The sequence below is a fragment of the Cyrtonyx montezumae genome, unplaced genomic scaffold (genome assembly GCF_038088225.1).
Source record: "Cyrtonyx montezumae isolate F1298 unplaced genomic scaffold, pur_monq_1.0 scaffold_13, whole genome shotgun sequence".
NCBI classification, from domain to species: domain Eukaryota; kingdom Metazoa; phylum Chordata; class Aves; order Galliformes; family Odontophoridae; genus Cyrtonyx; species Cyrtonyx montezumae.
Window position 1 is genome coordinate 27,097,272 of NW_027071859.1, and position 14,207 is coordinate 27,111,478.

At 34.7% G+C, this 14,207-nt stretch overlaps 1 protein-coding gene across 1 annotated transcript in view; it reads left to right on the plus strand.

The window, feature by feature from the left end:
- The window catches only part of COL19A1 (collagen type XIX alpha 1 chain), a 178,564-nt gene that overhangs the window by 96,153 nt on the left and 68,204 nt on the right, over positions 1-14,207 (plus strand). The window contains exons 14-15 of the mRNA XM_065730891.1: positions 1,493-1,546; positions 2,275-2,319. Of these exons, the coding sequence (XP_065586963.1) occupies positions 1,493-1,546; positions 2,275-2,319 (99 nt within the window). The remainder of the gene's footprint in view (positions 1-1,492; positions 1,547-2,274; positions 2,320-14,207) is intronic.

Below are 14,207 nucleotides of genomic sequence, written 5' to 3' on the forward strand. Positions count from 1 at the left end.
TAAACTGCAAATGAAAGCTAATTCAAATATTGTAGAATAAGTACATTATGTAGAAATATTCCTGAGTACTGAAAAATTGTGCTTCACTGTAAGGCTTATTGTCAAATACGTAGTTTCCCCTTGTCCTTTTTATGTGAGGATGACCTCTGTGGCCATCATCTCTGCAGTAGCTGTCAAAGTGTATACCTCACCGAGGTCCGCTGCTAAAAGCTATAAACATAACAATTAGGAAAAAATGATGATTATAGTTCAGTATCTTTTGCCTGCAGTTATCTTTTCAATACAGACACACACAGTTATATCTTCTGCAAGCTGCAGATTTATTTTTAACTTCACCAACTTTTTTCCTGTAAATATACAAACTCAGAACCATTCCTTAAGCTCAAACCTATTGTTGCACTGCTGATTCACTAACACTGGCTTTGAACAAGATCCATACGTTTTGCATACCTGAGAAGTCCTTTGGTGGATTTTTCAATATATGGAGTATTTCGTGCAGTATTTTATAAGGAGGTGAAAAGTAAAATGTGGTAAATGAAGACAATATCGAGACTATGTCATAAGTATATAAAACATAACAAGGAAGACATTTTTTTGACTTGTTTTTTTAATCCATCTGCCTGTTAGATTTTTAAGTTCAAACAGCAAAACTACTTCTGATTTAACTATTACATATTTGGCAAGCTTAATAAAGGACAAATCAAAGCTAAATCAGGGGTATTTACAACAACCACAAATTTAATCCAAAGTGGGTGCTTAAATGCTCATACAGTTCTAAATGACGTTCCTTCCAGATGGTGAATTAATGTAATTTTAGCAGGAAGTGAAGTTGCACAAATATGCAGTATTTAGAACACTCACTGATTTAATGTTTCTGTACCCACTAAGGCACAGATGTTGCTTATCATTTTCATGCCAGTTGTCTCTATCTTTCCAATTATTGCTAAGCAAGGAACAGAGTTTGCAAGGGCAAAAAGGGGGCTGGGAAGAAGTTAGTAAACTCCAATTCAGATGTAGATGAATCTTTTTTATCCTTGACCCATTTAATCTCCATGGTAGTAACGATGTTGGCCTACTTTTTAAGTGTCTAATTATGATCTGTACTGCCTATATTATTGTTATTTGGCTTTTAAGTAAAATCTTTAAGCTCATAGAGCTCTCACTGACTCACATCATCAGTGTTCTGTGTCGTGTCTCTAAAACAGTGATCAGAAGGAAGGCACAGGAGAGACTTCTTGGCTTAAGCCATTCCTCATAGCTTTTTCCAACATCAGAAGCAAAGTCATTCCTTATTTCAGAGTGAATTGAATTTGCTGAATATATTTCAAAGCCTCTTCCTTTTCCATGTTGTATTTTGCCAAGGAAATACATATTACATAGGAAGAATTATTTTCGGAGCTACCTATGTATATACTGATTCACAGCAGTAGAGCACTTTGTCCAACACTTTTCCATGGATGCCAGCAAATATACATTCTTCTTTTTTGCCCAGGGACTAAAAGGTGACCCTGGTAGTCCTGGTGTGACTGGTCCTAAAGGAGAAAAGGTACTCACTTTTACTTCTAAACCTATATTGATATGAGTGTGTATGGTATTTCTTCAGTAATACGCTGCCTTACCTAAGTGTGATGAACCACTCATTGCTGCTCTTTGTCTACCTTAATGATTAAAGAGTATGAGTACTCACTCACTGTAAATTCACAAGATGAACACTTTTAATCACCATAGAAGGGACAGAATCTCCTTTTGAAAGAGATTCGGAGCAGAAGCCTAAATTAGCTGATCTGAATTGCTCTCTTGGAGCTCCCTGATTTTCCCTGATGATCCTTGACTGCGCCTGAAGGTCTTACAGTGAGATTCAGAGCTCAATAAGATAATTCTGTGAACATTTGACGTAGTCAGATGTCTTTACTATATGGGAGCAGTCACGTTGACTTCAGAGGCCGCCTTAAGCATGTAAGCATTAGCTTGTAATTTAACATATGCAAATGTCTCAGTAGATTTTCTCTTTTTAAATCGATCTATTTATGTAGAGGCCTGCCTAATTTTAGTGTTTGTTTTGTTTGTTTTTCCATTTAACTTGTGGTAAAATGTATGCCTATGAAATCACTACCCGCCAAAAAAATTCTTTACCCACATACAATCATTACAAAGAGCATGTTTGATTATTTTACTAAATTGAATTATGCTATGGTGCGTATCCTCTAAAACACCTAGAGGTTAAAAATTGGAACTAAAGAGACTTCTAGTTTATTCACTTTCCTGTTTTAATAGGGAGAAGCAGGACCTCCAGGACCTCCAGGACCAACTGCCTTAAGTGTGAGTACACATAAAACAATAATAGAAGAATGGAAATCACGCAGAAATGCTGCTGTTTATTTGCTGTGTAAATACTTTCATTATTTAATTTAATAATCCAGCCCCTCTATTGAGAATGTTTATAAATATTCTATGTGAATTGTGAAGCAGGGAGAAGAAAAATGTATAAATGTAAAGAAAATAAACATTTAAAGTATCATCTTTCCCAACAAATACTAGCAAGGGTAAATTTACTTGATATTTTTAGTGAAAACCATTTTTCAGTAAAAGCTTGCAAAATGATTTAATACTTTTTAAGACATTATAATTCTACTGAATTATTGTTTTATTAAGTACTTCATTATTACTGCAGTGTCACATGTATGACATAGTAGTGTATATCTAGCGTGTTCAGATTTGATTGAGGGGAATTTATTGTCAGAAATTTAAGGGTGGAGAAGGTGGATAGAGATGAGTCAGTCACTCTATCCCCTCAGATCAGCTGATAATTAAATTGAGCATGTGTTCCCAATAGGCACATAAAAACACATATAATGCATAAACATGTGTGGCCATGCAGGTCAGTGGTGATGAGTACTCAGCATTTCCACAAACAGCAGCAGCAGCCTTACACTTTTACATTTCAGCTGATTAATAATGATTTGGGGGGGAGGAAATATAGGAATAATGTGTATTCCTCCAGGAGATGGGCTGACACAGCCTACCCAAATTCTTTTTGTGCATTGTTAACCACTGTAGTTATTTATTATATTAAAATAGTTAATTCTCATTTTAACTGATGAAAACAATTATCCTTCATCTAGTAACATCCGTTTCAATTCCTGAGCATATTTTTAAAGTTGTGAACATCTTATCAAAACAAGGCAAATACAATATTATAGGGAGAAGTTTGCTGCAAACACAGAAATTCACAGTGTTCATAGGTTAACATAGGAAAATAACATGGGTGCCCTGTAACTCCATGATAAATACATTTGATTCTTTCATGAAGCACATCATATGCTTGTTTTGTTGTTGTTGTTTGTTTTGATTTAAATGTAGATGCTTTACTGATAATAAAAGCTATAAAAATAATTTTAGTAACAGCTTAATGGTACGCCTTTTGAATTTTGATGATTGCAAAGTTGTTTTCATGCAGAAAGTTGCTTGGAATTTGTCATACTTGCAGAGTTAGGTGTTTATATGACATGGTTTTGACATCTATATAATCTTTGTGTCTTACATAACGACCAGATATGCATAGCAAATGTTGACTGGAAAGTAAAAAAGTGTAATGTTACAATGATGGAAAGCCACTTACAAGATTCTTACACAGTATAGCATTTAAGTCATTTAGTTTCTTTTATTGTTTCTACATATTTCACTTGGGAAAAAAAAGTCAAGTACCCTCTTTTCCTTGTTTATAGAAAAACTCTGTGTATCAGATTCTGGAAGTTTTGCAAATTCTCTTACTATCTCTTTTATTTCCTTTATTGTAACTTACCAGCCAAAAAACAAAAACAAAACAAAAACAATGAGATTAGATGTGATGCTTAAGTGACTTTCAAGTAAAAAACAAGATTTCTTGAGTGTGGATCTAAAACAGTTTCTCTGCAAGGATCTGATATCTACCTGTGTAGCAGAAAAGAAACTTTTGATGATTCCATGACCTGTATATTAGCTGTACTCTGGCTAGATAGTGTCATGAAGGCAGTAGATGTTTTTAATTTGCTTGCAATGATTTGTGCCCCAAGAATGTACAAAGCCTAGCAACAAATTCTCTGTGTCACTGTCCAGTGCATTTTGCTTTATAAAAGTAATAAATTCTGTCTGAATCCAAGTGATTTTACTCCCAAACTGAAGTGAGAAGGAACCTCAGTGAGGACAGTTCATTCAGGTGAAAACAAAGCAAAAGAGAGTGGCAGAAATGAAAATGAAGACAAAACTCTTGAATTCCTAGGCTATTATTTATCAGCATATCCATAGTTATTCTAGGCTCAGTATTTTGAACTACTTCTAAATAAACCTACATCCCAAAGATATGTCGTAAGAGCTGTCACTTATACTGTTACTGATTAATCTTTGTCTTTTCACTCTTCTAATTTACAAGATCATGGCTGCAAATATTTCCTTTATATTGAAGGTTGTAACTACGGACCCATACCATAAAAATACGTTCTTTCTAAGACTCCAAAATGAATTTACACTGTTTATGGTATTTGTTTTAGGTTGAGTAAATCTAAATATCTAATATCCTGATTTCCTGTAGATATTTTTATACTGTGGCCCGAGATCAGTGCTTAATGAAGCTCATGTCCCCATAGGGCAGTTAAAGTTATGTTCTTCAGTCTAAATGTATGTTGAATTAGTTAACAGTGAAATATTTCTATTAAATAACCTTGATTCTAAGATCATTACTGAAATAGTTTCCCAGAGACCTCAAAGGGGTCAGTGAAAAGGAATAAGATACTCTTGAGGATAAGACACAAGAAAAAGAATTGATGATGCCTGCATGGTATTTTTGAAGGTTTACTGTGTAACTGATGGAAAAGCAACTACATCTTTTTGGTAGCAGCACCTAGGTATGTTATACCTATTTCTAGAGGATCTGAATGCAAATAATTCTGTTGTTTCTGGTTCCAATTGTGTGCACTAGGCTTTCCTGAAAGTCATATTCAGAGGTTAGTACCACTGAAAAATAGAAACAGTTTTCAGTTTGACTGAATTCACATTTTCTGCACATTTTTAAAGTGAACTGTCAAAGAATAACATTTCTTTGGTTATAAGATGCTATACAAATGTTTCAGATCAGTTGATTCTGGCATAGCAAGATGGCAGTGCATTAATACAGTCGCTGATGTTTGTCTTCATATTTAGCAAATGTTTTAACTTAATACAAATACAATATTTAAATTTTAGAAAAGGAGATAAGTCTTCGGAGAGATGGAAGTAACTGAAGCACTGAAATATTTTTGTAGCTGTTAACTGACAGAAGGGATGAGACTGAGTATGAATTAGTTTAGTAGTCTGAAGACAGATACAATACTTTGGGAATATATGGCCCAGCGGGAAGTCTTTCTCTCTTTGCCACTGTAAATAGTCATGGGTTTCTATTAGCAAGAACTTAATGAAGATGAATGACATGAATTGTGGCAGCTAGGGGAAAATCAAGTCTTCAGAGTTGTTTTATTTGCGTGACTTCTGTGTGCACAACTTCTACAATGTGTGACCAGGAAAGGAATATGTCTTGCTGAGAATAAGTAATAGGTCAGATAATATCAAGGTTCATATGTCAGTGAACAAAAACTCTGTGAGGACCATTTATGTTGTTATAGCCAAAACATGACATCAGTGTTTCAGTTATGAGTCTTGTTAAATCAAAGTTTTAAAATGTTCCATTTGTTTCACTCTTTTGTATTGTTGTAAACATATTATCTATATCACTGTCGTAATTTTTACTTATTTAATGTTAAAATTATTTCTTTTTATCAAAATGAAAATGCATTATTTTGTTGTGGGAAAGAGAAGGAAGAGAGGAAGAAAATAATGATGTATTAACATTGTTAGAGTTAACTCTAAAACATGTTGGGACATGGAGGGAGGAAATACTCAAAAGGATTTGCTTTTGGTCAGTCTGGGTCATCTGCCTCCCAGTGCATCACAAAGGACATTACAGAGCTCTGCTGCCCCATGCAGGTCTGCTATTTGTATGTATTTTCACAGAAGTCATCTAGTAGTGAAATTAGCTGTTTAAACTACCATTCTTGCTGATCTCAGCATGAACCAGACCATCTGCAGTGCTGTGCAGGGCCATTCTCCCTCACACAGATATTTGCCATAGTCCTGTCCTCATTATGGGCAGCATGAGCTTTACAAAAAGGCTGAGAATGCTTTACTGCAGTGATTCCCAAACAGCTGGATGGTAGTCCTTGGGTCCACCTGAAGTTGTCTTCAGTTAACCTACAGAAGCCTGTAGCCATAAGTAGCAGGAATTGTGAAAGTCTAAGTGATATGAATGACTGTGTGTCTAAAAGGGCTTGGGAATTCCTGAGGAGAGATCCTGTCCTGGTTAGAAAAAGTAAGATTTCTCTGCCCTCCAACATGAAAACAGGCAGAAGAGAATGAAATTATCAGTACGTGGAGGAAAAATCTGATGGTATTTTTAAAATAGCTTGATTGACAGTTGTAGCAATTGAAGCTTCTCTAATGAATGAAGTATACTCCAATTTAGTGTATATGGCAGAATTCATAAATTCTTGATTAATGTAAAAACCTGTCAAATGAATGAGCATATGCCAAACTATGAAACAAGAAATAATACTGTGGCTTTTAAGAAGCAAAAATTGTTATCAGTTTCAGTGGGAATTTCATAGATAAGAAGTTCATTGCTTTGAAAAATATGCTTAGAGCTGACTAAATGTGTTTAATGCCATTTAACAGGAGGCCTCTACCAAAATCCTAAAGTATAAACACCAAATAAAATTTCTTCATTATAGCATTATCAGGAATTCCGAATTTAGATATATGCCTGACTGTTTCTATGGTTAATAAAGTTAGGATTAGTATTGCACCCATGTGTTTCAGTATGTATCTTTAAGGCAGATGTAGAAACTTGTTAATACAATTTCATCATTCTGGCATGATGAGGTAGAGAAGAAGGAAACTGCCCTGTGGAGCAAAATATGCTCAGCTGCAAAACAAAGCAGAATAGAGGCCTTACATAGGATCTTACTGAAGTTAGTAGTCACAGAAAGTTTTAAGTATATTTGATTCATGCATTATAAATACAAATTCATTTTAGTGACTCAGTTCACTAATTGCAATACACGTATATTTAAGTACTTTTAATAAGAATTTAAATCAGTATTTGTTTCCATGAAGTTGATTAACATTATGTAAGTTGAGATAAATATATATCTCATTAGTTCTGCTAGCAGTTTTATAGGAGTAGTCCAAAGTCAGGATAGATTCTTAGCCTTTATTTATAATGACATTTATTTCCCTGGTATTATAACTTTCGGTAGTGTTGCATAAATATTAGATCTTTAGTATTTTCAAATTTATTATAATGCATTTTGGGAATACATTTGGAACTTTCTCCCTAATTATACCCCGTTTGCATGGGTATAACTCAGGAATATGTTTAGTTTCTTAAAGTTCCCTGATAAATTGTACCATAATCAAGGAGGATTCTTTGGAGAATAAAGAACAGGGACCATACTATTTGGCTGGTCAGTCCTGTCAAAATGTGGCATTTGGTTTGAGAAGCTAGTGGCTGTGTTCTGAAGTGATACAGCTGGCTAAGCAGCTCCCTCTTTCTGATTCACAGCTTAAGCTTGTGCATGTCGTGTCAGAGGAGTGACAGGTGAGGGAAGGTAGTGCAGCAGTCTCTTGTAAAATGTATTATAACTATTTCTCTTGACACTCGATATGCTGCTTTTAGTTCCTGAGGAAAACGAGTGTCCGTCTGTACGTTCCTGTGAACCTATCCCTTTCAAGAGTTATGAAACAGTCATCCAGATGGCACCAAGTGTTTACGCAGCAGCCAAGGCTTAAGTCGGCCACAGACAGAAGTACCCAAGACTTGCTTACTAAACAGATAGTTGGAATGTTGGCTTCCGAGGCTGGTTAAATTGAGCTGAAGGGAGCTTGTGCACAAGTGCAGTGTGGAGACGTCTGCAGGAGGAAGGTGCAGGTTAGGTTCAGGCCCAGGCAAGTTCTGCGGTCACTTTTAGCTATTCCCTTGGCAAACAAACATCAGTGTCAGGCTACTCAGCTTTCCTTTTGTAGCCTCTGTAATTACTTCTGTAAAACTAAAAATAGAATTCATTTTTTCCTAGGAAAATGTTTTCTAGGCAATACCTACACAAATTCATTTATAGTAGTTTGGCTTCTACACAAGCTTCTGCAGAAGTAACATACTGTATCCTTATGTTTTTGCTGTTGTAATGGACTGCAGTGTTTCAGGTGATTCTTCTTGAAAATTCACATGCCAGATTTTGCTTATCTCGACTTCAGCAAATGATTCACCACCTGTGGATAACTTGTGTTAGTTACTTGAGAAGGGACAAAGACTTCCACTTATAACCAGTAGGTGTCTCAGCTAATGTTATCCTCTCATTCTTTTCAGGTAATGTTATAAGCTAAAAGAAATCTTTACTTTGAACAGTTTAAATGTATTTAATTAAATTTATTTAATGATTTTATAATTAAATATAGACAGGTTTGGGAGTTTTTGTTTGTTTGTTCATTTTTATTATTTATTCTAAATATCTTTCTTTCATGTATATCACTAAGGAAAATGTGAATGTTATCAACTATATCTACTTTTTAAAAAAATTAATTTCATTGAAGTACTGAACAGTTTAGTTCTTTTGCATTATGTATAGTGGTCTTTAGCTTTCACAGTATAACTTCCTTTAAAACTTAATTTTTTGAGATGTTTTTCAAGTGTGGAAGCAGATCTCGTAACAATTACCATTTAGTGAAATAGAAGTTCATGAAACAATTACCATTTAGTGAAATAGATGTTTTAGCACTTTCAATCATTTTTTTTTTTTAATCTTTTGTGTGTAGTAATACTGATATCGAAGGCACAAGTAAAGTTTCATGTCTTGGCCTCACGGAAAGTTTTCAAAGTCTGCTAAGTTGATGTGATTTTTATGTCTTTCATTAGAGGAATGATTAGAGAATAGTCCCATATGCTTTTCTATTCACAGCAGACATCAGTGTAAAGAGTCATTTCAAATTTCTCTTCAGGAATTTAGATGATTTTTTTAATTTTTTTAATTTTTTTGCTTAGAAGGTAAATCCGAGTCTATTAAAAGTACTAGGTTCATGAATTGTAAACCTCTGTGAAATTAGTCTTCCAATTTTCCTTTGAAATAATCATTTCTGAAGCAAATTAAATTTCAAGTGAAGTTACCAGAGAATTACAGAAGTGACCAAATACCAAGGGTAATGATATCCTTGAGAAGTCATTTTCTGTTTGCATCAGTAATAAATTATCAAGAAAATATATCTGACCGTGTTTTCTTGATGTCTGAAATATTTACTCTGAAGTGAAGTCTTACTTCCTACAGAAGAAAATGGGCTATGGGTTGGCAGCAGCTCTGAATGAAAAAAAAAAATAAAAAAATAAGAGGGGGTCTATTCCACGTTGAACTTGAGGCCAAGGTAGCATGATTATTGCAGTAGCAAAAACAGGCCAAAAATGGTTGGAATGTTTCAGCTTTTCAACTCAACTTCAGTAAGAATGTGAGGGTGACCAGGTTGCATTTGCAAATACTGATGATGATATAGGTATTTGAAGTAAGTGGTAGTCTAATTTGCCTAATTACAATGGTAACACAATAACACATTAATCATCCATTTGTGAGTTTCCTGTACCATTTTTCTAATTTTAGCAAAACTTTGCAAGCAGTAACATCTGCTATCTTGCTTCATGGGTTTCTGTGTAGGTAGTGATGAGGAATCCTGTGGATGAGAGAAAACCACTACAGTTGAATTTTAAGATCTCTTTCTTCCTCATCCTTCTTTTTGATCTTCTCTAAGGTAGAACTGTGGGACTGGGACAGAAAATAAACTAGTTTATCTGAGAAACAGTGTAGCCATCTGGACTGTTCAGAAGGTTTATATTCAGATCTGCTTACTGAGAGCAATAGCCCATTCTTTCAAGAGGAAGGCACCAGAAAGTACCAGATCTACTGGTCGATGGCCCTGCCTGTGGCAGGGGAGTGGGATGATCCTTGAGGTCCCTCCTAGACCAAGCCATTCGGTGATTCTATGATCCTAAGAGCAGTATTTGTCAGGTGAACAATGCTTTTTGATTGTTTCAGACTGCAGCAGTTCACCATGGTCACACATTCAGTTACTTAAGAAGTCAAATTGGTGGTCATTTCTTACTGTACTGCCTCTACTGGTTAACTGTACAGGGTGATCGTTGTATACCTAAATCCATCAGAGTGACAGCCTTTCCTTATCCTAGTGAGAACTGTGTGTTAAAAAATTAGGTCAAGACTCTACCATGGGAATTGCCTACTGACTTGCTTACAAAAATAAATAAATACAAATTCTATTGTCAATTTTATTTCATCAGAGCTATACCAACTATAGCCACCACATAATGTCTATTATACCTGGGTCTTTTTAAAGTAGAATTTTTATCATTACAAAAGCTTACGTATTCAAATGGGAATAAATGAACCATTCTTATATTTCAGCATGTTTCTTCTGCGGACCTAATTCAGGCTTTGTGTCTTTGTTTGATTTGTCTCATGCATTTTCTCCCTGCCTAGCAGCGTTTATTCCACAAAAACTAGGTTATGTGTTTGCTGAAATTCATAGCAAGGAAGAAATAATGGATGAAAGCAGTTTATGTTCAGAACACAGAAAGTCTATAAAGGTTTATAATAAACTATTATTTTTTGTACCATAATTAGACAATTATTATTGTTATTATTTGCATAGTATTTTTAATTTGTAAGGAGAAAGAAAGGCTGCTGTATACAGAATCTATTTCAGCAGCCCTTCCTAAGAGTGCATAAGGTAGCTGTATATCCTGCTTCAGAAAGAATCAGCTACATTTTGAGACAGCTTTCAGAATAGCAAAAATATACTGGCTTGTGAAAGATTTCTTTTAAATATTATTTTGGTATCAGGCATAAGCTTCCAGAGGAAGTAATAAGTATAACAACTTCAATTTCATTCTTCTGGTTCAGCTGTTGCATTTTGTTTTGGTTTTCAGTTAATCTGGAGATGATGGTAAACATTTTGCTTTTATTCAGTGTATTCTCAGGGTAGAGAACTTGGGCAGTTACTCTGAACAGTAAAGTATATCAAATAAGACTCCATAGATTTCTGTAGAAACATGTCTTGATATAACCGGTATTTTAACATGTTCTGTATCTGCGTGATCACATTATGGGATTTTAGCTCTGTGATAAGCAACTTCTGACAGTTACATGCCACTTGTTCCACTTTAAACTGATACCTTATGAAACTTAGTGTTGCTTAATTGCCTGAATTAGTTGATTTTTCTATCACTTACAAACACAGTTTTTCTTCTGCCACATCAAGTTTAATTCTCATTAGTTTTATCTCCCATTAAAATGCTAGTTCCTCAAGATATTTTTGTTTAAATCCTGGTTCTTTTAAAAGTTCATTTATTTTAATGTATCATTTTTCAATACGCTAGTTTTCCTCTCTTTCCTTGACTAAACCTTCATCTGTTTTGATGATCTTCTTGTTTAAAAGCCATTTGTCTGTGGGCTTATGCTTCACACGTTGCTTGTTTTTTTCTTTATCTAGCTTTACAACCAGCATATTTTCCTTTGCCAACATTTAACATAGATTTAGCTCTTATAAAGAAATTCACAAATTTCCATTCTTAACTTCATTTCCAGAATCTTGTATGGCTCTCTTATGTCTACTAGTGTTTCATGTTTTATATTTTGTATCTATTCACATTCATTATAGTGGATTTTATGAGTTTGGGGAATCACAAAATACCCTGAGTTGGAAGTGGCCCACAAGGACCACAGAGTGATCAGCGTACAACTGGCCCATTGGGCTGCCAGAAACAGTTTTCAGGTGCATCTGAGCCCACACTAGATTAATGGCTGTTGGTTTTGTTTTGATTTTTTTTCCCCTCAAGGCTTATGTTAATGTTTCAGACATTTCCACTCCATGTTCCTCAAGTGTCTTCAGGTAGACAACTCCAAGAGACTTACGTGGTCATTGAAATGTATAGGCCCTAACGACTGCATGAAATAGTCAAAAGGGCAGCTCACTGGTGGTCTCACAGAGTCAGGAAAAAGAACATGTTTTAGGTCATCTGCACGCATTATATTTTCCTGCCAGCTAGATGCCACTGGAATTATGCTGTTCTCATATCTCACTTTATGCATGTACACTTCATTGCCTTACCCATCCTGTTACCACTGCAATACTATCAAATTGAAAATCAACACATAATGAATCATTTTAATTACTTTGGATGTTGTTTTATTTTCCTTAGCACATGTACTTTTGACTTACTACATGTGACACAATTTGCCTTCTGATACAAACATTGTCACACAATCAACAGCATATCTTTTGAGGCGGTGGGTTGCTCTGATAGGGTTTGTCAACTGTCTGTGCCTCCTATATTTTGAGGGAGTAAAGAATGTGTCCTTTAGTCTCCAGAGGGAGATATTCAGAAGTTGAAGAGGAAAAAGCTCTAAATAGAAACTCTGATCTGCACTCTTCATAAAAAAAATTACATTTTTCTCTTCTGTGCTAAACTGTTAAATTCATTGCCGAGTTTTATAGGAATTTTAAAAGGGTTTTTTATTCATCCCATTAGAGAGATTTCACCATTGAGAAGTTTTATTTTCATTCCTTCTGCTGCTTTCTTCTTCAGTTACATTTCCAGGTTCTCATCCAATGAATGCTGAATACTAAGCATTGCTAAGACATTACCGTTGCTCAGTTATTGCAGGTTTACAGCCATGTTAGTTAACATTGTCCATACTGCCCTATCACTTTTTAGACCGAAGATCCCACTGAAGGTAGTGTGAACTTTTACCTCAGATTCAATGTCAGGATATGGCTCCTTGTGCAGAATAGTCTTCCCTGCCTAGTTACCAATTGTACACAGATCTCCTCCCTTTCCTTGCAGATAAACCTTTTTATCTGGTTCCTTTTTTTTTTTTTTTTTTTTTGACAATAATACTGTAGGAAGAAGAAAAAGAATAAAAGTAGGCTTAGAACAAAAATGTTGGCTGTTAATTATCATTACAGTGCAGCTATATTGTTTTATAATTCTTATTCCCTTGGAACCTTATTGTACAGATATGTGAGGCTCATTATTTCCTCCTTCATAAAACTGACATTGCAGGCTTTCATTTCTTTCCCCTACATAAAATTGCCACTAAAAGTGAAGTATTAACAAAACAGAACTTTACCTCTTCCTGAATTCCCAGAATTTCTCTGTGAAACAGAATGTTGCTAATAGTTGGTAGAAAGAATTCTCAGCTAATTTTTAAACTACCCTCAGGAAAAAGTAGAAAAGACTTACAGAGTTCATATTCATGTGTTGCTTTATATGTTTGTGCCTGTACAAGCTACATTGCTGTATTTAATTTACTGGGATTTATTGGACACAAAATTGTCTTGCATATTCTACTTGCATAAACTTCTAGGGAATATTGTGCATCAGTTTTGTAAAATATTCTAAACCTTTTCACAATTCAATTATACCGAAGTAAAAGAGGTAATATCATATCGCAAAATAACAGCTGTAGTTTGAGAGTAAAGGTAGGAAAAGAAATAACTCTTGAACAGACTGCTTTTATTTATGTCTGATGTCAGCCTTCATTCAGATCAGCTGAAAATATCCCTTGAAGTGCTATAAGGTAGCAGCTTTTGCATGTCCACTGTCGCAAGTTTATTTTGGGAATTAGAGATCATAAATGAAATTCTCTAATTCTTTTCTAGAAATCTGGGCATTTTTTTTAATTGTGATACTTACAGGTCTTTAGTTTACACTGCACAGAATTTGACCAAACATACAAATATTTAAGTATTTCAACTTGAAGTAATTAGTAATTAACATTAGTGATTTAAATAGTTACGAATTAAATATTACAGTATTTCAAACTGTTGAGTATAAAATCTTGATTTTTTTGATACCCTGTAAGAATATGCTATTTTTTTTTTTAATTATAGGAAATAGATCTGTTCAGTGCTCTTTGCTGATTACATTCAAATTCATTTCATATTTCTTGTTGCTATCATGGAAATTGGATAGCTTCTTTGAAGTCATTAAAAAAAAATAAATATTCCAAGGTGACTCATAAATTAAGAGGAGGAGCAGTCTTCTAAGCACAGAGCTGTTATGAGAAGACTTTATGATTATATTGTAC